The sequence below is a fragment of the Hyaena hyaena genome, unplaced genomic scaffold (genome assembly GCF_003009895.1).
Source record: "Hyaena hyaena isolate Hyena2069 unplaced genomic scaffold, ASM300989v1 scaffold_293, whole genome shotgun sequence".
In the NCBI taxonomy this organism is placed as follows: Eukaryota; Metazoa; Chordata; class Mammalia; order Carnivora; family Hyaenidae; genus Hyaena; species Hyaena hyaena.
This window is the reverse complement of record NW_024080925.1, coordinates 207,847-235,393: the sequence shown is the minus strand read 5'-3', so window position 1 is coordinate 235,393 and position 27,547 is coordinate 207,847. Positions and strand designations below refer to the sequence as shown.

Genomic DNA, 27,547 nt, shown 5'->3' with positions numbered 1-27,547 from the left:
TTAATGTTTTATTTATTTTTGAGAGAGGGATAGAGACAGAGTTAGCAGGGGAGGGTCAGAGAGAGAGGGAGTCACAGAATCCGAAGACAGGCTCTAGGCTCTGAGCTAGCTGTCAGTGCAGAGCCCAACGTGGGGCTCGAACCCACAAACCGTGAGATCATGACCTGAGCCAGAGGCTTAACTGACTAAGCCACTCAGACACCACATACAATTTTAAGAAAGTCCATTCACCAGTTGATGGACTTTGGGGATCCTATAGTTTTTGCTATTATCAGTAAAGCTTCTTTGAATATTCATGTACACATTTTTGTGTAGACATAGGCTATCATTTCTCTTTTGCATTATTTTTATAGTAGTTTTCCTAAGTATAGTATATGATATCCTTAACTTTTCATAGTGCATTTATTGTTAATAATGTACTACTTGATGTAGAATATAGACATGGTGCAACGTCTATCTTATAATTCACTTAACTTTTTCCACTGTGCTTACTATGCTGTTATTTCCATTTTATTTCAGAAATAGTTTTCCATTCTAGAACTTCAGCTTGATTTTTTTAATGTTTCTGTCTCTGCTGAAATATCATCTTTCTGCATTGAAAGCATTTTTTCTTAATTGAGAATAGTTATGACATTTATTTTTATGTTCTTTTAGTTACAACATTTGGTTCATCTTGGGATCAAATTTGATTGATTTTCTTTTTTTAGAGAATGTGTTTTATTTTTTGGTTCTTTGTATGTTGGGTAATTTTGGATTGTCTTCTGAGTATTACGAGTTGTTAAGTGGTGGAGATTTTGGTTCCGTTGCTTTTTACTGATGATACTGTTTCCTAAGTTGTAGATGGTATGTTTTGTTTTGTTTTGTTTTTGCCTGGGCATGAACTGCAGGCTCTTAATTTGTGCAGCAGTTCCATTCTTTGTTCAAACTTTTTGCCTTGAGCTGGGTTGCCATGAGCATGTTCTGCACACGGGTTGTCCAGGGCTTGTCAGAGAGGTGGGTCGACAGAGCCTACAGATCCCCTCTCTGGGTCTTTCCCTCACCTGATTCCCCCACACGCTTCAGTGCTCCTGGTTTCCTTACTTCCTTTTTCTGCCCCAGAGCAGAAAGATTGTTGGCGAGTCCTTGGGCATACTTGTTTCTGGACTGCCGTTGGACTGCACTCTGACCTGGGCTTAAAGCACCAGAGACCATAAGGTACTTGTAGCTCCCTGTCTTCCACATCCAAGTGAGCATGCGTTCCCCAGTATTGTCCGCTCACTTTGTAGTAACTTTAGTTGATTTTCGTATTTTTTTTCCAGCTTTTCCTGCAGGGGGCTGAGGGTGTCATCATACGTCCAGTAGGTTCTTACTCCATCATACCCAGAACAAGTCCTTTAGATAATGTATATTGATCCATGTCTTTTTTAAAAAAATTTATTTATTTTGCGAGAGAGCGAGAGAGAGTGGGCGCGTGCGCGTAAGCAAGGGAGGGGCAGAGAGAGAGAGAGAGAGAGAGAGAAAGAAAATCCTAAGCAGGCTCCATACTTTCAGTGCGGAGCCCCATTCATGACATGAGCTGAAATCAAGAGGTGAATGCTTAATCGACTGAGCCAGCCAGGTGCCCCTGATTCCTGTCTTTTTAAATGGCGCTGACAGCACACACACACACACACACACACACACACACACACACACCCCCCCCCCCCCCCCAATAAGTATTGAAATCCCAGGAGTCAAGTATGTAAACTCTAATAGTCTGACAGACTGTAGGGAGGGATCATGTCATTTATCTAAATTCCTATTCAGTCATTGAAAGTGCCTTGTTAATTGTAAAGCTCTCTGGCAATATTTGATTTTTAAAATCAAAATTAAGATTTTTAAAAATTAGAATTATTTATAAACAATCATTTTTATTAAAACATTTAAGTATTTCCAAAGGCACAATCATAATTTTAGAGTTTAAAGTTCTTTTTTGCTGTTCCTAACATATATGACACAGCAGTGACACTTTTAGAAATATGTCAAATAAAATATTAATATTTGTTGTCTGTTGTGTGTCTACAAATATACTCAAGGAAGTATTATTTTAAAATTTTTTAATGTTTATTTTTGAGAGAAAGAGAGTGTGCACGAGTAGCAAAGGGGCAAAGAGAGAGGGAGACACAGAATCCAAAGCAGGCTCCAGGCTCTGAGCTGTCAGCACAGAGCCTGATGCAAGGCTTGAACTCACGAATGGTGAGATCATGACCTGAGCTGAAGTTGGACACTTACCGACTGAGCCACCCAGGCACCCCAAAGAAGTACTGTTAATATAAAGTTAGTAGTGGTCTGAATAGTTAAAATAAATTGTGGTGTAGCCCCTATGTGGAAGGGACTTATTGAAATAGATGAAATGGGGAAATCCATGTGATTGAAGTGAAACTTGGCAATGATATATTCTTAAATGAAAAGATTTACTACAAAAACTTTTGTATAAAATGATTGTTTTTATAAGCAAACAAATATTTTCTTCTAAATTCCACTCTAATTTATGTGTATGCATATTACAGGGATATATATACCTAAGATTGTTAGTGATGTTTATTTTTTAGAAGAATTGTGAGAGGAAGACTTTCAGCTTTTTATTATACCTCTCTACAGTTTGTATTTTATTATTTTTATAGACTTAAAAAAACAATCAAGTTCACAGACGGAATTAATCAGGAATAGCTAATAAATCAAGGCATTTAATTTGAATAGAAAACGTGCTTTTTTGTAGAGTCTAATCTAAAGGATTATTTTTCAACATAGTATTCTTATTGAATTTAACCAGTACTTTCCACATAATTACTTAAATTCATAATGAGTACATTAGTTTTCTGTGGCTGCTGTAACAAATTACCACAAACTGGGTGGCTTAAAACAACAAAATTATGCTCTCTAGCAGTTCTGGAGGCTGAATCGGTTACTGGACTCTCCCTGCTTCTGGGGGTTGCTGGCAATCCTTGCTTTGAGACCTTGTCACTCCAATGGCTGCCTCCATCTTTTCATGGCCTTCTCTTCTTTGTCTCTCTTTGTTCTGGGTATCTGTCTCTGAACTCCCTCCGCCTTTCTCTAAGTTTTCTTATCATTGGATTTAGGGCCCTCTTAGATAATCATCTCAAGATCCTGAACTTAAGTGTATCTGTTAAAGTTATTTTTCCAAATAAAGTCACATATTCACAGAGTGAATCAGAGTGAATTCCCAGAGATTAGGACATTTGGACACCACCATTTAACCCAATACAGAGAGATAGGAGGATATATTTAATTTATGTCTTCCAAGCTAAAAATTAAAATTTTTTATTTGTAGCATTTCAGTTTCAAAAATTTGATCAACACAAGACATTTTGTAAATAAGATGCATTTAAAAAATGAAAATTAGAATCTATATTTATTGACTAATATGTGTGTGTGTATGTGTATTATGGGGGCTGTTTCACTGTTTAGGAAAATAAGTTACTTATTTGCTTAATATTTACTTAATTAATTTGGTATCATATTTAAATGACCACTGTTTTATTTTAGGCCTCTTTCATTTTCATTTCATTCTAACTTACAGAGAATTGTCATGCTAAAAGATGGTAAAAATATGATTACATATTTTAGTCATAGTATAAACAAATAGATATTTGCCATAATTGTCTATGATAATTAAAGTAGATTTTTATGTTTAAAGTTTTAAATAAATGGTCTTAGTTTAAATAAATTATAAGTAAATGATAAACTATCTAATTTTAATATTAGTTATTATAATTATAACTCTGTGCTATAGAATTATTACTAACCAGCTATTTCTTGACCTCATTGTTTTAAATTGTGACATAAATGGGAAATTGGACAAAATGATAGCAATGTATTTTGCATTGGAAATTCTGTTTGGGGCAGAAATAGTTGCACAGTCTCATGGAGTAAGTTATTTTCTTGTTACAAACTATATATATTTATCCATATATGCAAATTTTGAAGATACCAACAAACTAAATAATAAAATTTTTCCATCTTCTAACAGTTCCCTTCTATTTTCAATGAACTCTTTGTCAGTAATGTGTTAGAAATATGTAGTTCAGTCTTCCTATAAAGAAACATACACACCTTTGACTATTAGATGTAGCCTTTGAGGAAATTCCCTTTATTGTTTGACAATTCTCATTCTTTTTCTTCTAAGAACCCAGAGGGCATCTTTGAATAGCATGTTTTCAAAATATTTTTCAGAACAAACACCAAGGGTATAGTGTTTAAGAAGGAAAAAAAAAGTATTATGTATTTAGCATCTACTTTATACCAAGCATTTGGTAGTTTTTTCTGTTTTTATTCTTGAGAACAACTCTGTAAATCAATATTTTCAGTATTATCTCCATTTTCTTTTTTCCTTAGAGGTAGAAACTGAGGTGCAGAAAGATTCAATTGCCTAGCATTCCGCATGTATTACAGGGTGAGGCTGAGATGTACATATAGTTCTGCCTTACTAAACAGTACAGGTCGGATGGCAGTCTCTCCAGGCTTTTCATAAAAAGGCCTGCTAGTTTTTCCTGTGGTATCTTACATTTTTACACAACATTTTTTATACAAACTTAACGGAGCGCACAGTCTCCTGGGGTTAATCCTGGGAGGTCCTCGGCCTGAACTCCGCAGGTACTGATGCTCTATCGCAGCAGCCCCTGCACAGGGTATTGGGCCTAACACGAGGCTTTCTACCTGATACGTGGTTTTATAGCTGTCACCTTTGTGTTGAGGAAAAGATGACAGAAATATCAAATGCTCTTACATTTTAAAATATGAGTTACTAAAACATAACCTCAGCTCTGCTTCTGAATTAAAGTACGAAAATGTTGAATTAGAGGAAGGATATAAATTATAACCTCCAATGAAAGCAGAAATATCCAGGCTTCATTTTATACTTTTAAATTTATGTGAAGGTCTGGTTAGCAAAAATGAATAATAACATGGTGAGGTTCTTTTTCCTACTATTCTTTGTAATATATCAATTATGGGATTTCACAAGAATTATTTATAAAATTTTACTTGCTCAGCTTTTTAACTTTTTTTATGCCAAATAAGCATTCCAGGGTTAATCATCATCATAGGTTGGTTTATGTATAGGGAAAATATTTTAATATCTAAAAGTGGGTTATAAAAAAAAGAAGTTCGTAATTTATTGTCAACTATCTTTTTATGGTTATTATCTTAAATTGCCATGCTTATTTATTTTGATGTTGGAGAAAAGCAACTATCGAAATAATATAGTTATTCTTTGTAACTACTCCACAGCAAAAAACATTATTCTCTAATAATTTATGTGTATTTTTTATAAGTCTCTATTTCCAAAGGAAGAACATAGGAGATAATATGAAAGAAAATTATCTTTTGATATTCTTTATTTTCTTTCTTATGAGATCTCTCTTGAATGCTTACTAAATGAGTTTTTTTTAAATCCTGAGTGATCTTTATAGCAAACACAAATTCTAAAATTATAATAGCCTGTTTTATTTTCTTTGATATCTGTCCTACCACTTAAAAGCCGGCAAATGCCAAAAACCTTTATTTTAAAGCTAGTTAGTACATCTTTGGAATCTTACCTTTCAGCAATAGGATGATAATGTTTTACTTTGTGAAGCAAGGTTGTCATCTAGTGGTGTTTTCAAGTAGTACATCCTTTGGAATTCACCATTAGATCTTCAGTATTTTAAAGGAAGTGCTTAACAAAAACAAATATGGGTTTCAGAATTTAAACACTTTCAAATGTTTCAAATTAGGTATGATAACTTTACAAGGATTTTCCTTATAACTTTTTCTAATTTCCATCTTTCAATGTTTAATGTTGGGTCAAAAAAATTTTTGGCCAATGAAGTGTTTGAATAGTATGTTTAATACACATCATTAATCATGATGTATATCAAGGAATGCTTCATGTATCTAGAAGTTGCTTATTTAGGAGAAAAATGTTTCTATAGTACTATTATTATTATTATTATTATTATTTTAGTTTTTGCATATTCGTCCTGTTTGTGCAGGTTAGTTATCTGAAATAGTAGCATTTAAAATGTTAGAAGTTTTTATGATGTTCTCTTTACTTTGGTGTTTCTATTTTGATAATATAAAAATTTGAAAAGTTGGTATGGAAGAAATTAAGTAGATTTTCTGAGTTATAGTGAGTGCATGTAAGTATGTACCTGTGGAAAATATTGAATGTCATAGATTAGCTTAATGGAAATGGTGGACATTTGTGTATGTAAAGAAACCATAAAAACTAAAAACAGAACTTTTAAAAACAGTTTGTTTCTGAATAAAATAAGTTTTATATTAAAAATAGTTTACTATATTAAGATCAACAGTAAGTGATTGTACTTAGTGGTACTTTAAATAATATATAACTTTATTTATCTGATCCATTCATACATAAACCATAGAGAAAGTTAAATTTTTAGCTAGTGTTGATTGAGGTCCTTATTGTAATTGTTGGAATAAAGACTCCAAGGATTCCCTGGTATTTATTTTGGCATAGTAGGTGACCATGTTACCTAAAGAAGGAAAGAAAGTGATAGTGACAGAAGACATACTTGGTTGTTAATGGAAATGAGATAAAAAAAACCTCTTTTTTCATTTTTATCTTTTGTGTGTCATAGTACGTCCTCTTCTGAATTATCGTTAGTAGTGTTTTGCTCCTCCTATTCACTGTGCTTTATAGGGATTTGGGCATAGAATTCCATGGGTTCATTCAACTTGACTGCTGGCATATCAGTTTGTATTCTTTTCAGTGATTTTTTTAACTGTAATGTATCTATAAACTGTAATGAATATATTGATTTCATCTGTACCAAGGGATTTGAAGCAAATTTTGTACCAATTTTTGTTAGCCTTGTTATCTTACTAACCTTGTTACTCAATGTGGTTAAATACAGGCATACCTCAGAGATATTGTGGGTTTGGTTTCATATCACCGCAGTAAGATGAATATCGCCGTAAAGCAAGTCAAATTAATGTTTTGGTTTCCCAGTGCATGTAGAAGTTGTCTTCACTATAATCTATTAAACGTACAGTGGCATTATGTCTAAAAAATGCACATAATATAAAAATACTTTATTGCTAACAGATGCTGTCATCTGACCTTCAGCAAGTTGTGATCTTTGCTGGTGGAAGATCTTGCCTAGATGTTGATGGCTGCTGACTGATCGAGTGTGGTTGCTGAAGATTGGGGTGGCTGTGGCAATTTTTGAAAATAAGACAATGAAATATGCCTCATCAGTTGATCTCCTATCATGAACAATTTCTCTGTAGCATGTGATGCTGTTTGATTGCATTTTACCCACAGCAGAACTCCTTTCACAATTGGAGTCAGTTCTCTTAAACCTGCTGCTGCTTTATCAACTAAGTTTATGTAATATTCTAAATCCTTTGTTTTAATAATCTTCACAGTATCTTTACCAGGAACAAATTCCATCTAAGACACCACTTCTTTGCTCATCCATAAGAATCAACTTATCTGTTAAAGTTTTGATCATGAGATTAAAGACGGGTCAGTCCTGTCTTCAGGCTCCACTTCTAATTGCAGTTCTCTTGCTGTCTCCACCACATGTGCAGTCACTTCTTCCACTGAAATCTTGAACCCCTCAAAGTCATCAATGAAGGTTGGAATCAACCTCCTCCAAACTCCTGTGAATGTTGATATTGTGACCAGTTCTGTGAATCAGGAATGTTCTTAATGGTACCTGGCATGGTGAATCCTTTCCAGAAGGTCTTTAGTTTAGGTTTCCCAGATCCATCAGAGCAATCACTATCTATGGCAGCTGTAGCTTTACAAGATCTATTTCTTTTCCTGTTTTTTAAAAATGTATTTCTTAAATAACAAACATCAAAGTCTAAATTACTCCTTGACTGCAGAATGGACACAAAATGGATGTTGTGTTAGCAGGCATGAAAGCATTAGTCTTGTTGGACATCTCCATGAGAGATCTTGGATGACCAGGTGCATTGTTAATGAGCAGTAATTGGATAGGAATCTTTTTAACTGATCAGTAAGTTTTAGCATTGGGCTTAAAATATTTAGTAAACCATGTTGTAAACAGATGTGCTGTGGTCCAGGCTTTCTTGTTTTTATTTGTTGAGCACAGGCAGAATAGATTTAATGTAATTCTTAAGGGTGCCTAGGATTTTTGGAATGGTAAATGAATATTGGCTTCAGCTGAAAATCACCAGCTATATTAGCCAATAAAAAGAGTGTCAGTCTGTTCCTTGAACCTTTGAAGCCAGGCATTGACTTCTCTTCTCTAGCTATGAAAGGCCTAGATGGCATCATCTTCCAATAGAAAGGCGTTTCATCTACTTTGAAAATCTGTTGTTTAGTGTAGCCGCTTTCGTTAATTATCTCAGCTAGATCTTCTGGATAACTTGTTGCAGCTTCTACTTGCCCCCTTGCTGCTTCATCTTGCATTTTTATGTTATGGAGATGGCTTCTTCCCTTAAACCTCATGAGCCAATCTCTGCTAGCTTCATACTTTAACTCTGTGGCTTTCTCAACTTCTCTCAGCCTTCATAGAACTGAAGAGAGTTGGGGCCTTGTTTTGGATTGGATTAGGTTTTGGCTTAAGGGAATGTTGTGACTGGTTTGGTCTTCTATCAAAACCATTAAAACTTTCTCTGTATAGTATCGGCAGTAAGGCTATGTCACTGTCTTATCATTTGTGTGATCCCTGGAATAGCACATCTAATCTCCTTTAAGGATGGTTTCTTTGCATTTACATCTTGGCTACCCAAGTTAGCCGCTGCAGCAGCCTCGCTTTTAGCCTGTCTCAGCTTTCAATATGCCTTCCTCACTAAACTTCATCATTTTAGCTTTTGATTTAAAGTGAAAGATGTGTGACTCTTCCTTTCACTTGAACACTTAGAGGTCAATGTGGGGTTATTAATTGACTTAATTCAGTATTGTGTCTCAGGGAATAGGAAGGCCTAAGAAGAAGGGAGAGATGAGAGAACAATGGTTGGTGGAGCAGTCAGAACACACACACTTATCGATTAACTTTACCATCTTGTATGGGTGTGGTTCATGGCACCCAAAACAATTACAGTAGTACAATTAAAGATCACCATAAAAAATATGATAATAATGAAAAATAATGAAAATAATGAAAAACTGAGAATTACTAAAGTGTGACACACAGATATGAAGTGCACAAATTCTATTGGAAAAAATGATGCCAATAGATTTGCTCGACACGGGGTTGCCACAGACCTTCAATTTGTAAAAAATACAATATCTGCAAAGCTCAGTACAGCAAAGTACAGTAAAACAAGGTATGCCTGCATTCTATTTTCCCAAATTATATTCATAAATAGGAATTTATAAGCCATTTTCTCCTCCCTAGAGGAGGGAATTAGCAAGTTATTTCAGTGTCTCTGGGATATAAGAATAATAGCAAAAACTGAATTTTTTGGCAAGCATATTACAATCCACTTACACTGTAGGGATGAAAACAGGATAGGCAGAAAGGATAGAGAGACATTTATTTGGACAGTTTTAAAAAATATTTTAAAATGTTTTGACAGAGTGCTTGGCTGGCTCAGTTGGTAGAACGTGTGACTCTTGATCTTAGGGTCATGATTTCAAGCCCTATTTTGGGTGAAGAGCTTACAAATGTGTGTGTGTGCACGTTGTATGCATATATATGTGCATGCATACATATATAGATATAAAATGTTTTGAAAATTTGCAGTAGGTTATCAACTTCCATATTTGACAGGACCAAATATACCTTTTAATGTAAGTGATTTTTTAAATTATCTCAAGTTTTATTCTCTTCTTTTTATATATAGGTTTAGGTAATTGTAAGTTATTTACCTTTATTTTTGTTGTATCTAAGCAGGAATTCATTTGTTAATATTCCCATTTTGATATTTAGACAAATATTTGAGCCAGTAATCTCACTGTGGTGGTACATAATCATGTATAGATCAAAGACCATAAAAACCACACGAGGCTATTTGACTTGGGTTTATTCCGGGTCAGTTAAGACTACTGTATACCATTCATTGTTCAGATATGTCCATTTTTTTTAAGTTTATTTATTTACTTTGAGAGATAGAGAAAGAACGCATGAATGGGGTAGGGGAAGAGAGAGAGGGAGAGAGAATTCCAAGCAGGTTCTGCATTCTCAGCTCAGAGCCCAAGGTGGGGCTTGATCCCACAAACTGCAAGATCATGACCTGAGCCGAAATCAGGAGCCAAACTCTTAACCAACTGAGCCACCCAGGCTCCCCCCATTATTTTTTTTTATTGAGTTCTTATCCATTTGGGAACAATGTTTTATTATTAGTTTTGCTCATTGGCATTTTAAGGAATTTTCTTATGTCATCAGCCTAATTTCAATGTGCAGTAATCGATTCTGTCTTTGATTACTTTAGGAATTCAGGTCTCAGTGCAAACTTGAATGAGCATTCATTGCTTCAGTGGATGACGGTGGGTGGAAGGGAAGAAAACTTGAGTGTTTGCTTTTTAGTATTTCTTGCTAATTAATTAGAACATTCCACTTCCCTAAAAAATATAGTAGTCTGTAGTCTGGAAACGTGAAGTAAGGATGAGTTCCATATGTCTAGTTAGTAAAATATTTAGGCCAAGCTAAATGACTTGACATTTTTTATTTTGATGTAGACAAACCTGGTAAGAATATTGATTACATGCATAATTATGTGCATTGCTTCCCAAGAATCATACAAAGTGATCTGAAAGAAAGTTCTTTTATTCTTTTGCTTGAGTGGGAAGTCAGCCATGAACATTATATCATTTCAGAGACACTTGTGGTACAAACTTGCATGTGAAAGACAGACAACTTGGAATTATACAGGAACAAATAAGCAGATAATTTTAATATACTAATATGATCAGTAAGTACAAAGTATGTGTTCCACATGCTTTGTTTGGCTTATATATTGCTTTACAAAAAAATTAAAAGCTAAAATGAGAAGATATGACAATAATTGCTTTACCTGTCCTCCTCCAGACAGTCAACTGGAGGCGAGTTAGGGCATGTAGTCTTCAGTTTGTCTCGGTCTCCTCATTAAATTTAAATGTTTAGGATAGCCAGCGAATAAGTTAGACTCAGAATTTTACCTACTGTCAAAAGAATGAATCAAAGGGTAACTGACTGTCTTTTCCCTCACTGGTAGTAAGAAGTATTAATGGTAATCCACTATCTCAATCAAATAAATAAGATTAAAATGATATTTGTTTTATCAAAGTTTTCTATCTACTGAGATTCTTGAACTATAGTTTGGGCATGTTTGTTTTGTATGCTCAAGTGAGTTCTGAACATGAAATGAAGATGGTTCTGGCAGTAGCATTTAGGCTTTGTGACCCTTCTTATTGAATATATATTCAATATTTGGAATAGGAAATTCCCTCTTCCCCAGATTGGTGGACATTAATTTTGAAGCTTTTAATTCTAAAGTGAAAAGAGTTGCTCAGGATTACAAATTAAGTGACTCTGAGTGAGATGGGATGTTAATACCTTCTCTTTGTGAATAAAAGAAGCAGTTTCTAAAATCTTTTTTTTTTAATTTGAGCACTTATTAAACTGATTTAAAATGGGATTATTTGAAGTTTAAATTAGTGGGAAATGTTAGTCTATTCTGTGAGTATAATGAAGAAATTTAGCCCTCTAATGCCTTGTTTGTCAATAAAGTGTTTTTCAATATATTTTTAGTACAGAATAGTAATGAGTGATTTTATAATGTTACTGTTCCAAAAATCTCTACTAGAATGGAAAAAATTTATGTGTTTGCTGTTTTAGTAAACAGGAGCTCTCTGGGGTTTGTTTCTTCTTTAAGGTCTGTGCCTTTGGGTTTTACGTGCTCAAAGATGGTACATGCGAACTGATTATAATTCTCTTCCCTCCAGGTCCATCTTGCAGATGTGCACAGGGATCAGCTCTGGCACACCTGCTCCAATTTTCACTTCCTTTCTTTCCCAGTGACTGCCTTAAGGCTGGTGAATTTTGTGTTTTGTTTTTTTCGGTTAACTGCGTTACTGTGGTGCATCTTGAAGCCAATTTGGGCATTTGACTTTTATTATTTGTTTTATTACTTTTTATTTGTTTTATTCATTGATAGTGTTGGAGTTTTAAATGTTTACAAACACAAAAAGATTAATTTGTAAATCCCAAGTTATGGTTAATTTAGATTCAGTCCTTTAGTAAAAATGGTTCATACAGTATTTTTATATAGAAGGATATATGTATATTATAAAAGGATCACCAAGGTGTTACTGGGAAGACCTGTAAATGGGTCACTTGTTTCTTGATAGGAGTATAGTGGTAAGGCTCAAATCCTTTGGTTTTTCAGAATATGAAGGATGAGTAAGGGAGATTTGTAAGACATGGAAACTGAAACTGAACCACATTTTAGAATTTGTTACATTCAGGAGGCCTTTAAAAGGCATTATTTGAGGGGCACCTGGGTGGCTCAGTCGGTTAAGCTTCCGACTTCAGCTCAGGTCATGATCCCACGGTTTGTGGGTCTGAGCCCTCCATTGGGCTCTGTGCTGGCATCTCCGAGTCTGGAGCCTACTTCAGATTCTGTGTCTCCCTCTCTCTCTCTGTCCCTAACCCGCTCAAGCTTTGTCTCTCTCTGTCTCAAAAATGAATAAACATTTAAAAAAAATTTTAAAGGCGGTTTTTGAAAGAAATCACATGATATTTGACTTCCACATGTATAAAGTCAAATTTTCACCTCCTTATGGCTTATGCCTTTACATTTTTTGTTAGATTCTCCCTTTTTATATAGGTAGGTTAAGGTATTTTTATTGTTATAACATTTTTTGAATCTTTAATTATTAGTATTAGTTCTCTGATCTTTTACTATGAAATTAGGCATATTCTTCTTTAATATATTTTGGAGTTCACTGATTGAATTTGCCTGGTTGTGCTTTTTGTGTGTGTATTGGTAAATTGCCTAGTTGTTCAGGAAATTGATTTATATAGATATTGGCTTATGTTAGTGAGAATACTGTATTTCTAATATTAGCAATTGTAGTTGATAAATAAAAATGCTGTGTTATAATGAGAAGACTGATGAACTGGGACTCAGGAGGCATTCTTTTTTTAACTTTGCATCACTGAAATTTGTGTTTTAGGTAAGTTCTATTAACATCTTTCGGTCTTCTTTTCCTCATCTGTAGAATTGAAGAGGTGATTTTGATTATTTTTAAAAGATTTATTCCAGTTCATCTGACATCCTGTGATCTTCTAAATTTTAAAGACTTGCCTTTCTAGAAAAACAAAGTATTTTATTAGTCATTAGTAAATAGTAATTTACAATTGTAAATAGTATACAGTAGTCATTGTATACTATTTCCACATTACATACAAATTTTGGAATTTGTGTTTTTCTAATTACTTATTCAGGATTTAAGATATCACCTATATCTGTCTGTGTACCATTGTTTTCTATAATTGATCTCAACCTATATTTATCTCTCATTTTTTCCCCATTGTCTAGCGAGAATATTTCAGATTTTTGCCTCTAGAATGTGCTTTACACATTTTTACCTTTATGTTGTTGCTCATACTATTCCTTTTTCTGTACTCTTTCCCATCCCCAAGCCACTTTGAGCCACTATAACATTTCGTTTATAATTATTTTGGCTTTGCATGTTAACTGTATATTTATTGTGTGGTGTTGTATATGAGACAGTGAACTCCTTGAAGGCAGATGTTTAATTTTCATCATTTTTCTAATCTTATTAGTGATGCACATATTTTTCATGTAAATAGGGACTTAATATTTCCAGAACTGAATTTATAAAATGATTAATGACATGTAGTGAGTGGCTAGGAACAATGAAAATTAATAGCCATTTTGAATTAAAGCAGAGTTTTAACCATCTATGCTGACTACAAACATTTGTATTCCCTGGTCACTTAAGTACTGTTACTATTGTCTTCCCTCCATTCATTCTTCCTCACTTATCTACATACTTAACACGTCTCTTTTTTCTCTGTAACCCAGTTAACTACTTGCCTCCATTCATCATTGTAGTTTAGCACTGCCATGGTCTTAAAATGAGTACTATATAATTTCTTTAATATATTCTTGCTTACATCTGTATATTTTCCTGACTTAGCCTTTGGTCTTTTTCTTAAGCTTATCAACTTTAATCTCTTGTTCTTTTGCATTCTTCAATTTACGTTTCTTTTCACTTGCTCTTTCACTTTTGAGAAATTGTTCATTCTGTGTTTCTTAAAGGCACAAGCTCTTTGGTTGTTGACTCCAGGTAGAGTTTACATTGACAAGTGTTTTAGAGTCAGTCTGATATGGGACTTGATGGCGGAATTGCTGGCCATCAGGAATGAGCTCGAGTTAGTTCTGGCTGACTAACACTCCTGTATCTTTTTAGTGGGAGAATATCTGCAAGGGCAGTGCTGGCACCAGCCCTTTGGTTAAAGGAGTTGATACTCTTTATAAAAGTTGTGAGATGTCAATGGGCATTTGTACAGGTGGACTTCTGGGAGATGATACCTGAATTCTAGAATTTATCAAAGCCTTCATTAAAAAGCTTGAGTTGGGCATGGATGAATGGGTAGAGATGATTCCCCACCCGCTTGGCTTCAATGATCTTTTTACTCTAGAATTAATTATCCGCAACAGATGTGTGGCTGGTTTGGACTGGATAAAAGATCAAAAGGCAATAAGACAATGAGTTAAAAAACTGAAAAGACAACAGAAAGTAAAAGGCATAAGGTAAAAAGTTGCCTATCTTTATGCCACTTTAAGTTAATAATATATATTAAATCATTCTTGGAAACATTATGTCTAAGAAAGGTGACTTGAGAAGATAAAATGAGAAAGTAGCAGAGAGAGGGAATTGTCCGGGATTAAGTTTAAGTCTATGTTATTTTTAGTTCTATTTTTATAGCACATCTCAAATCTCTAAGAACTTTTGTATTAACAAATATTTAAGTTAGATATTAAATTTGCATAATAGTAATAGCTCATACATTCATTAAGAAGTATTTTTTAAATGTTTATTTATTTATATTTTTGAGAGAGCGAGCGAGCAAGTGTTGGAGAAGGGCAGAGAGAGAGAAGGAGACAGAGGATCCAAAAGCAGACTCTGCATTGTCAGTGCAGAGACTGATGTGGGGCTTAAGCTCACAAAACTGAGATTGTGACCCTAGCTGAAGTCAACTGCTTAACCGACTAAACCACCCAGGCACCCCAAGAAGTATTTTGATATTTAAATTTCTCAGAAAGCATTTGGATAATTTTTTACATCCCTTTAAGGATACAAAAGATAGAAATTATGCATTGCCCGTTCTTGTTCTATCAGAGATTGTAAATAGGGAATATCCAGGGCTCTTTCCCTAGTATTTGTAGTAGAAGCATTTTATAGTACAGAAAAAAACTGCATGTTAACTTAAGAAAATAATTTTGGTTAATTTTTACTTTAGATATTAAGCCATTTATTTTATTTTAACAGGTATCTTTCAGATGAAGGCATTGAAGCTTGCACAAGTTCTCCTGACAAAGTCAATATAAATGACATCATCCTGATTGCTCTCAATGTAGGTTTTGTTTATTAACTTATATAAGCATTTTAAGTCTGGAAGCTATGTTCATGAGAAACCTCTTATAGAATAAACCGGATATTAAGATAAGTAACGGAGGGCATCTTTAATTTTTATTGTACATTTTAAGTTGCAGTGATGTTTGTTGAATTTGGTAATCTCCTATCAGCCCAATTTTTAGAAATACATGTTTCTTGCAACATCTATTATACAGAATCCAATGAAAAGAAAAAAATGCAATTAAAACTCTAATTTCCTCCCATTGATCAGTTATAAAATTTCATAACATTTACAGTAGATACATATTAGTAGAAAAACTAATCATATTTATTAAAACAAATTACCATTTAATTAATATGGGAACTGTAGGTAGGTTATAGTTTTTTGTCAGCTGTATTTATTGTTTCAAAATAACTTTTCCTGTTAATAAAAGTAATATATTGTAGAACACGTTAGAATACAAAAGTAAAATAAGAAAATTAAGGCTATTTATAATTACTGTTAATGTTGTGTATATATTTCTTTCCAATCTCTCTCCCTCCACCTAACTGTAATAGTTGTATCTTTTTCATAATTGGGATTGGCTTTTGGATTTTTTTGAAGGGTTATAAAAATTATTTGAAATTTAGATGTAAGTTAAATGAAAATTTCTTTTCAATCTTGCAGTTACCCAAGTGAGAGTTTTTTTTCATATTACCTTTATAATAACAACCTATTAAATTTGTAATTTATACAGTTAAATTTATACATTATGATACATAGTCAACAAGATTTATAAGCAAATTACTACCTGACGACTCCATCATACCACTGCAAAAGAGGTATAACACAAAGCAGAAATGGCAGCAACTGATAAGAACTTTTAAGATATAATAAATATGTAAACTGTGTGTAACTTTTCCTTTTCAAATTATTTAAATTTATATATAATTAAATGGATTAAACAGATAAAATTTATGTTTCAATTCTGTCATTTTTTTCAACTTCTTTAAATTTTATTCAATAAAACTAACAAGATCATTTTTGTTCTGAGCTAAGAATGTAGGTTTTTAATAATAGACTATAAAACTTTTTAAAGTAAGCTTTAGAAATTATGCATGTTATCTATGACTACAAATGGAAATATTTCCAGGGCACCTGGGTGGCTCAGTTGGTTAAACCTCTGACTTTGGCTCAAGTCCTTATCTCACAGTTCATGAATTTAACCCCGGCATCAGGCTCTGTGCTGACAGCTCAGAGTCTGGAGCCTGCTTTGGATTCTGTGTCTCCCTCTCTCTCTGCCCGTCCTCTCTTTTTCTCTCAAAAATAAGTAAACATTAAAAAATTTAAAACAGAGAAAAATTCCCTATACACTTTAACTTTTTTTGACCTGTACCCTAATAAGTAAGTTCTACTTTCAAAAAATATGGAAAGACTTCTATTCGTTAAAAAAAAAATTCTACAGATGATGAAGAAGAGATTTCATGCAGTCTTCTGCTCTTCTTATTTTTCTTATTTATATAGTTAGGTAAATAGCAATGAGCTATCTATAATTGGTTGTGAAATTTTATTTTTATTTTTTAAAGTTCATTTATTTATTTTGAGAGCAAGCAGCCTACAGATATGTGAGCGGGAGGGGGCAGAGAGAGTGGTAGAGAGAGAATACCAAGCAGACTCCCACATGGGTCTCAATCTTAGGAACTTTGAGGTCATGACCTCAAGAGATCAAGAGTTTGACATTTAAGTGACTGAGCCACCCTGACGCCCCTGGGTGTAAAACTTTAAATAAAATAAATCCAGATGAAGTATTTGTCCGACGCACATAAGGGGTACATGATAACCATTGTTTTATGAATTAATTTCTTTATAATTTTCTCTAAAATACATAGTTGAAAATTCCAGCCCAAGCTATCATGCCACATAATAGGAAAAAAAATACTTTTAATTAGGATGAAGTCTACACCTACAGATAATCTACTTTTGAAGCTTATTTATCACCTTTAAATAACATCAGACATTTGTAATATTTCTGTTGAATTTTTTCATCTTTTGAGTGATTAAGGAGTATTAATCAGTAGTAGAAAAAGACTTATTGATTCTTATTACATATAACTTGCTACATATTAGGAGAATAATCCATGTATCAGATTTCTTTTGTCCCCTCCTCCTGTGTGGGACACACTGAGCTTGTTCCTTTGTCCAGCAGTGAAAATGCAGTAATATATGTACAGGTTTTCCCTGCTATCCAAAAGTAGAGCATTCCTATAAAAATTTTATAAGCCAAAATGGTGTAAAGTGAAGAAGCAGTTACCACTGATTTATGTGGAAAAATTTTAGAGCGTCCCCAGACCCAAAAAGTAACCTCTTTTAGGCTTTTCTGATATCATAGGGCATATCTTGCTAAAGAAGTTACAAAATAAATAACAGATGCTCACAACACCGTTCAAAGCTATTGCAGCTTGATGCTGAGATGCTGAGTGTAGTTCCTGGGAAAGAAGCTTGGCAGGGGCCCTCTCGCTGTTTGTGGTGCATTCTGTTTCCATAAAGGCTTATTACTATAAGACAAATGCTGAACCCTGTTTTTCTTTTTCTTCTTTTTCTGTAAAAAAGAAAATCTTCAAATTTCTTTCACTTAGTGAATACTCACATAGGTCTTTTGTAAAAGCAAAGTCGCATAATGTTAACTTTTGAAAAGCAAGGGTAACTGGACAGTGTTTCTGCCCAGGGAAGTCCACTAGAGACCAGCACCCAAGGTATTTATTGGACGGCTTATGAAAGTACTGTCTGCCTAAATGAAACAGTTTTAGACTCCTTCCCACAAAAAGCAGGTGTTCACCATAATTCACATTGTTCATACAAATAGTCTAGGCGGTGAAGCACATTTTCAGTTAGAAGATGGTTCAAGTACAAAGTTTCCAGATGCCAGCCTAGGGCCAACCTTGAAAAAGCCGGCCCTTCCAAAAAGAGCAGCTACGTAACACATTTTTATATAGATTTTTATGTTGAAAATGAAGGTTCTTGAGTTTTTAGTCTGTAGAACGGGGAGTAAGAATATTAAGAAATAACATTGAGATCCAACATGCAGCTTGGGGATCAAAATACCTGAACTATTTAGAACTAAATTAAGTGATAGCTCAGTCTTAAATTACTGAATACTATGTATTGGTAAAAAATTAAAAATAGATTTTTAAAAATTTCTTTTAAGATTCTGTATAACATAAAATGATTTGCCAAAGAGATACTCCATTGAACTTACTCGAGTAAATAGTCAAGAATCTTTTGTATGTGTGCACACATGCATGTCTGTTTATAGACTAAATATTTTTCCTGCATAATTTTTTATGTCCAATGTAAATGTATTTTTGGACCCAGTTTTCCTAGTGATCCTGATGTAATGGCATCTGAATCATAAAATTGCCTTTGCAGTGGGTCCAAATTGACTTTTAGTTTAAGATGTTTAAAGATTTGGTAGGTCATTTTCATCTTGCTAAAAGAATAATGAAATAATATTCATTATGTGTGTACAGCACTTTAAAAGTTAGGTGAACTTTGAATATATTGTCTCCTTTTACCCTGATAACAACTTTGTGAGATAGGATTAGTGACTTTTTTCCATTTCATGGAAGAATAAATTACCTGGATTTAGAGAATTTGTGACAGTGTCCGTGGTCCTATTAGTTAATTACAGTTGGTAATGAATCAAAGTTTAGGATTTTAGTGTCGTGCTTATTTCTGCTTGTCATTTTAGTTTATACTAAATTTCATAATTACTGCTAAAAGCCAGAAATGAGGGACCATGATGTATTATAAAATTTTTAGGTATTCTGTTTTTTATACATATTTGATATTTCAGCCTTTGACTTCAAAATAATGCCTATGTTTTTATGAACTGTTAGTTGTATTACTGACTTGATGGTTATTCATATTCAGTTGATAATAAAATGTACATGTCTTATATTCACTAAAATTAACATGATAAGCTTATATTCATTAAGCGCTTACTCTGCAGTTTATTGACTAAGTGCTTCATGTATACTGACATTTAATCTTCAAAACAATCCTAATATAGGAGAGGCTAATATAAGAAAATATTTTTTGCCCATCTGTTACTCAGTATTTTCAAGGTGAAAAGGCATGCAACTCGAGGTATTCTTTATAATTCTTTCACTCTGTTATTGGGTAGAGGCTGCAAACATGATAGAGCTGATGCATTGTTAGACAAGTGTTTGGATTTAGGGCTTAGTTTGCCTGACAGTTCCATTTGGTGAGTTTTTAGCTTAGGAGTAACCCGTGCATTACATTGAGAAATAAAACATGAATTATGGTGGTAAAAGACTGGAAAGATCTGGGGCAATTATGTAATTTTTTGCTTGTTTCTTAAGCTGACCACATAACCGTTATTTCAGATAAGACGATGATCTGTTACTGTACGTGGTCAAAGAAGACCATCCTACTTCTATGTTCATGAAAACATTCATTTTATGTTACAGTAATTTTAATCATCTAGTGTTTTCCCCTTGAGTCTAACATGAATTTCTGCCTTACAACTTATGTGATTAAATGCACTCTATTTTCTTTTATTTTGCTCTTAAGGAGATGAAGAGCTACTGTTATTATATTTTAAGGAATAACAAAACAATATATAAATTTAGTTGTCGATCTAACCTCACACTCCCAGTCACCAAGATAATGTCTAACTTAAATAAGTAGGCCTTCTTCATGAGTATTGACAGTGTTCTGCTGAGCAAATTTCTTACCATTCTTTTAGTTTGCACTGCCTAAAGAGGACAATATCCTTTAAAATTCTGCTTTTTATGTAAATTGTAAGTTGAAGTTTTGTTTTTATCATAGAAATGCTATAACTTTGTTTATGTTAGTCCTTATGTTTTCCTTTTGATGTTTTGCTTTATTTTGCTGAGAAACATGTACTTCTGCACTTTCATAGAGTTAGTCATTTCTTTACTAACTTGGATTTCTATAATTTATTTAAGCAAATGAAATACACTTTTATTACAGTAATGTCTTACTGTTCTTGCTGTTGTAGTTGTGTTGTTCCCTAGGATATTTGTATGTTATGTAGCTTTGTTTTGGGTATCACAGCCTGTAGAATAATGTGTTTTCATGGCTCTGCATAGCAAGGTTACATAGGATTCAGTTATCAAAAATACATTCTGTTTATGTATTTAAAAATAGTCGTGTGGTTTGGGATTGGGCATTAATTTTTTTAGTAAGACTACAGTTTATATAAAAGCAAGTGTTAGGTTTAATAGAGAAGATTTAGTAAGTTAAAAAGTTATCCAAAGGAATACGATGAGAATTAAGTCCTTAAATATTGCTATTCAATATACCAGTGTACTTTAAACAACGTACGTATGGGACTATGTTATTTGAAAAAATCGGTTATATATCCAGATCTCAATCAGTTAAAAGATACTTAAACTTCATTCTACTAACCTTAAGTAACTTCATCTTTTGTTTATGAGTAAGATTTAGATTTACTTTTCTCTATAATTATATTTTAATAATAATATTTTTATTTTAGACAGACTTAAGAACAATTGGCAAGAAATTCCTCCCCAGTGACATCAATGGTGGAAAGGTAGAAAAGGTAAAGAAAAACGTTAACTTCCTAAGTTATGCTAACTACAATAAATATGAACATTTACTAAATATTGGAATTATTTTTTTGTCAGTAAAGACTGCAACTGCAAAATATTTAAGAAGTGAGTACATCACAGAGTCATCCTCATAGCTACTTTCTATACTAATGGAAAATAATTGACTTTTAAACTTTCGGTGACATTTTCAACATTTAAAAAAAACTTCTGTTTTAGGAATTATAATTATGGCACACTTACATGTGAGACTTACCAGATATTGCTACAGTTCAGGACAATGATCTTTTTGTACCTTTTAATTTCCGTTACCTATTTCCATGTTTATTTGATGAACTTATTTATATAAAATTATAAGATTGTGAGAGGATATTAGAAGCAGTTTGTCAAAGCCATGCATTTGCTTATAGCTGTCATTTTGTACCATATGTTTTATATATTAGATATCTTAGAATATATATATATATATATTCATGTTATGAATTTTTTCAGTGATCTTTTTAAAATCTGGGGATACAATTTTTATTTTTATTTATTTATTTATATTTAAAAAATATAATTTATTGTCAAATTGGCTTACATACAACACCCAGGGCTCATCCCAACAAGTGCCCTCCTCATTGCCCATCACCCACTTTTCTCTCTTCCCCATCCCCTTCATGAAGAACATGATCCCCTTGATGAAGAACATCAACCTTCAGTTTGTTCTCTGTCTCTTATTTAAGAGACATTAAAATGTCTTATTTAAGACTCATTTAAGAGTCTCTTATGGTTTGGCTCTCTCTCTGTTTGAAACTATTTTTCCCCTTTCCTTCCCCCCATAGTCTTCTGTTAAGTTTCTCAAGATCCAGATATGAGTGAAAACATACGATGTCTTTCTTTCTCTGACTGACTTATTTCACTTAGCATAATACCCTCCAATTCCATCCACATTGCTGCAAATGGCAGGATTTCATTCTTTCTCATTGCCAAGTAGTATTCCATTGTATATATAAACCACATCTTCTTTAGCAACTCATCAGTTGATGGACATTTGGGCTCTTTCTGTAATTTGGCTGTTGTTGAAAGCGCTGCTATCAACATTGGTGTACATGTGACCCTAGGTATCAGGACTCCTGGGGATACAGTTTTTAGATTACAACTACTCAGTCTTTTACTTATTATTTATTTATTTTCAATTTCTTCTTTTAATTTGAAAATATATGTAAATTGTGTCAGCCAAGAATTTTTGTGCTGTTGGTCACTTTGAACATTTTAAATAAAATGTTTTAACATTATTTTTGAGAGATAGAACACAAGTTGGGGGAGGGGTGAGGCAGAGAGAGAGAGAGAGAGAGACATAGAAGCCAAAGCAGGCTCCGGGCTGTCAGCACAAAGCCTGATGCGAGACTCAAACCCATAGACTGAGAGACGATGACCTGAGCCAAAGTCAGACACTTAACCGACCAAGCCACCCAGGCGCCCCCATCTCTTTATGAACTTTTAAAAAACATCATTACCTATAACTTAAATAAATACTTTCAGTGTGTATGTTTTGAGTTAGAATAAATAGCCTTATAATTTTAACTTAGATATTTAATAGATATTTAATATAGTTATCAGATTTTTAAAATTTTCTCACATTTCTCAAATATTAATCCATTTATGTAAATGATGGTAATCATTTAGCTGGAAGGAACCATCAGAGTTTCTGATCTTATCTAGTTTATCTTTAAAATTTTTTAAATGTTTATTTATTTTTGAGAGAGAGAGAGCAGGGAAGGGACAGAGAGAGAGGGAGACACTGAATCCAAAGCAAGCTTCAGGCTCTGAGCTATCAGCACAGGATTTCAGGATTCCTTAATGCCCCTTACTCATTTAGCCTCTCCCCCCACTTACAATCCCTCCAGTAACACTCTGTTTGTTCTCCGTATTTAAGAGTCTTTTATGTTTTTGTCCCTCTCCTGGTTTTTATCTTATTTTTGCTTCCCTTCCCTTATGTTCATCTGTTTTGTATCTTAAAGTCCTCATGAGTGAAGTCATATGATATTTGTCTTTCTCTGACTGCCTAATTTCACTTAGCATAATACCCTCTAGTTCTATCCACGTAGTTGCAAATGGCAAGATTTCATTCTTTTTGATTGCCGCTTAATACTCCATTGTGTGTGTGTGTATAGATATATATATACATATATATAGATATATATATATATATATGGATACGTATATCTTTATCCATGGACATTTGGGCTCTTTCTGTACTTGGGCTATTGTTGAAAGTAGTGCTGCTATAAACTTTGGGGTGCATGTGTCCCTTCAAAACAGCATATCTATATCCCTTAGATAAGTACTTAGTAGTGCAATTGCTGGGTCATAGTGTAGTTCTATTTTAAATTTTTTGAGGAATCTCCATACTGTTTTCCAGAGTGCCTGCACTAGTTTGCATTCTCACCAGCAGTGGGAACAGATCCCTCTTTCTCCACATCCTCACTAGCATCTGTGGTTGACTGAGCTGTTATTGTTAGCCATTCTGACTGGTGTAAGGTGGCATCTCATTGTGGTTTTGATTTGTATTTCCCTGATGGTGAGTGACTTTGAGCATCATTTCATATGTGTGTTGGCCATCTGGAAGTCTTCTTTGGAGAAGTGTCTGTTCATGCCTTTAGCCCATTTCTTCACGGAATTATTTGTTTTTTTGGGTGTTGAGTTTGATAAGTTCTTTATAGATTTTGGATACCAACCCTTTATCTGATATGTCATTTGCAAATATCTTCTCCCATTACAATGGCTGCCGTTTAGTTTTGCTGATTGTTTCCTTCTCAGTGCAGAAGCTTTTTATTTTGATGAGGTCCTGATAGTTTACTTTTGCTTTAGTTTCCCTTGCCTCCGGAGATGTGTTGAATAAGAAATTGCTGCAGCCAGAGTCAAAGAGGCTCTTGCCTGCTTTCTTCTCCCTCCCCCCCCCCCCCCAAGTTTCTGATTCCATTGAACTGGAGAAGAGCCTGAGAATTTGTATTTTGGACAAGTTTCCAGGGGATATTGATTCTGCTGGTCCGGAAAGCATACTTAGCAAGCTTCTGGATTATAGAAGCCCAGATTAGGCAGCAATCTTGGGTAGGTCTGATGAGTGTAAGTTGTTTACCAGAAAAGTAACTAACATGAAAGCAGTCTGTGCTTACCTTACATTAGTTTATTTAAGAAATTTTTAAAGCTTTCTGGGTTATTGTTTTTCCATGTTCTTTGCGTGTCTTCAGGGATTCCGAGAGCCCATCTCTGCTATAAGCTTGTGGGGATGTTGCTGATGAGACTTGTGTCTGCTTTTCCACCTGATCAGAGCATCCTTGCTTCAGCATTCTGCACAGTAATCTCTTTAGGATTTCTTTTGAATGTAGCCAACAACAATGAAAAACACCTTAAAATCTTTAAATGTAGAATTTTCTGTACCAAATTTTATCTTTTAAAATATTCTTAATGCATTTAATGTGACTTTAGGTTATACATAAAATTAGAAGATCTAAAATAAGCCCTTTTCAATGGTTGGCTATCCCTTTCTGTTCTTCTTTCATTATATTTTTCCTTTAATTACCTACTTTCAGCACTAACTATAATTCTCTTCATAGTACTTGTATTAATACGTGAAGGAGTTTTGAAAAATAATATTAATAGAAATTTTAGAAGTTGACCCACAGGAATTGCTCATTTTATTTGCCTTTAGTTCAGAACTCCATATATTATGTAAATATATAACTATTTTTATGCTAAATAAATGCTTAAGGAATATGTTTTTTACATGAATTGAATTATTTGTGTTTTTTGGATATTACTAATTCAGTAAAACCTACTTTATTTGTGCCTTTATTGAAATGCTTTATTAACCAGCATTTTACCATGTTAATGATGACTAAATCCTTGTAAACATATGGCTCCAGTCCCTAATTATTGTTATAGTTCATGTTTAAAATACATTTTAAGTATATTCAAAATAAATTATTTTAATCTGTGCATAAGATAGAGGCAATAGTTATTAAGCAAAGTATTTGTAAATTGTCTTAATCTGTGCATAAGATGTAGGCAATATTTAGTAAACAGTATTTAAATAAGCAGTCTGTTTTTTGAACATGTCAGATTTTGTTATAATGCTATTTTTTAGTTGATTAGGCAGCAGACTTGAGTAGGTCTGATGAGTGTAAGTTCTTTACCAGAAAAGTAACTAACATGAAAGCAGTCTGTGCCTACCTTACATTAGTTTAAGAAAATATTCTAAGTTTTAGAAATGACAGGTTGTACGTGAATTTTTAAACATAAAGCTGTGGGTCAAGACCTAATTTTACAAATGATGCGCCTTCTCAAAGCTTCAGCAATACCAACATCAACCACAAGATGTCTTCACTGACTTAAAATTCAAAGTGAATGCCCTCTCACCAGCAGCCTAGCAAATTAGATGTTTTTAAAAAGAAAAAATAATTGAAAACAGTTTTTAAGTTTTAATTTAAATAAAATTGTATCATGTTTTATGTATGTTAATTTATTCTGTGCTAAAAATACAGCTTGTCAGTGTTTCTTCTAGTGAGTTGTTAAAATTAAGCATACACGTTTCAGAACAGTGGGTTACTCCAAAACATTGATTTTACTATGCAATAAAGCATGGTAAATAAATAAATAAATACAAGTGCTCATTGGCAATTATTAATAGAACTATGGAGTTTAGAAATGACCTCACAAAACAATAATATTAGCCGTGTACTCTGTTCACTTTATTTATCTATTTATTTTTTTAATTCTCCCGGACAACAAAAAGCTAACAAGGTGAAGGACAGAGGTGTGGAAATAGGCAAATGATATGCTAGTAGACAGGTTATTTTGGACTGAGAGTCCTACAATGTTTTCCTCATATTTCATTTGCTGTAATTGCTCTGAACATAAGAGAAAACGTGTTCTGTGCTGTACTTTGATGTATAAATTGACGCTTTTTGGGGGTATCTCAAGTTTGGGAAAACCTTTTCAAGATTATGTCTTTTTCTCACTTAATAGGCTTTTATAATATCCTGTTTTTAAAATTTCTAAGAGTTAGAAACTTTAAGATCTTATTCTAGTAAATATCACCATATTTATGATTCAGAAAGGGTTTTTTTTACTCTTTATTAATTTTAAAATATTTACTCTCGCTGTATGTGAATATCACTTGAAAAATTTGAGATAGGGATGAGGGACTACCTTTGCAAACCTGTTTTTCAGTATCCCCAGTGCTTTTGACTTGTTTTCCTCTTGGTCTTTATTGGTGCAAGATCCTATCTTATCTAGGAGAACCCTGATTTTCAGCAAACTCTTCCTTTTCTCCCCCTTCTCCTTTTTACTGAAAATTACTCTATGCCAGATCCCGGGTTAAGTAATTTACATGCATTATCTATGTAGTCTTCAGAAGAACACTGAAAATAGAAAAGATTACTGCACTCTTTTTTACTGCAGAGATGAAGTAACTGGAACTTTCTTAAAATCTGTCTTTTATTGCTGCAGCACTTTCATATTTGTGAAATGTCTTTCCCTCAGCTGCCGGCCAAACTGCTGTTTATTCTACAAATCCTACTCAAATGCCACTTACCTCCTAATTTTCTTGACCCCTTTTGAGCAGAATTAATTTTTAAGCATTAATATTTCCATTGCCATTTTACCTATATCTGCTTTTCTATGTAACAAATGTTGTAGTTTTGGAATATGTAATGGAAAGATGACAGACTTTGGTGCAAGACAGATCCAAATTTGAATTCTAATTCTGCCTCTTACTAGCTGAGTGACCTCTGGCAGAGTATGGTACCCACTGTCTGTCATTTCAGATATACAATGATCCTATTGTATAGATCTGGAGGTAAATTATTCTAAAGACACAAGGAAATGCTTTATGTATCAAGGAGTTTTGAATGTATATTTGTGCTAATAAGTTCAAGGGATGCAGAGATTCACAGGACAGCCCATGCCATGCTGGAACACACAGCCTAATGAGAGATCAAGAAACTTCAGTGTGAAACACATGCTAGGTCAGAAGCACCTGTGACGAAGGGGCAGCTGTCTCAGCCTGGTGAGGTAGAGAGATTGCTTTCCTCACTAGACTGGTAGGTTTTAGATGTGATTTTCAATGAGGTAATAGTGAGCAGATCCTCAGTTAGGGACATATTTTAAATCTTAGGGTAGAAGGTATACACACACACACACACACACACACACACACACACATATGTATTCACACACCATGTTCAGTATTATTATTTCATCTGGAAAATTTTGAAAGATTAAAAACCTACTTTATTGTACAAACTGTAAAAAATAGAGCTTGACAAAATCTTGACTGATAACAATATGTGGAAGAGAAGTATAGTGGACATTTGTGATTCCTAGAACCTGAATTCTTTTCCTGTGTTTGGGGGA

General features: G+C 33.7%; 1 protein-coding gene across 6 annotated transcripts in view; it reads left to right on the top strand.

Moving 5' to 3' along the window:
* The window catches only part of TDRD3 (tudor domain containing 3), a 165,092-nt gene that overhangs the window by 40,185 nt on the left and 97,360 nt on the right, over positions 1 to 27,547 (top strand). For all 6 annotated transcript variants that reach the window (XM_039247281.1, XM_039247278.1, XM_039247280.1 and 3 more), the window contains exons 2-3: positions 15,467 to 15,551; positions 21,076 to 21,141. In XM_039247281.1, coding sequence (XP_039103212.1) covers positions 15,467 to 15,551; positions 21,076 to 21,141 — 151 coding nt within the window. The remainder of the gene's footprint in view (positions 1 to 15,466; positions 15,552 to 21,075; positions 21,142 to 27,547) is intronic.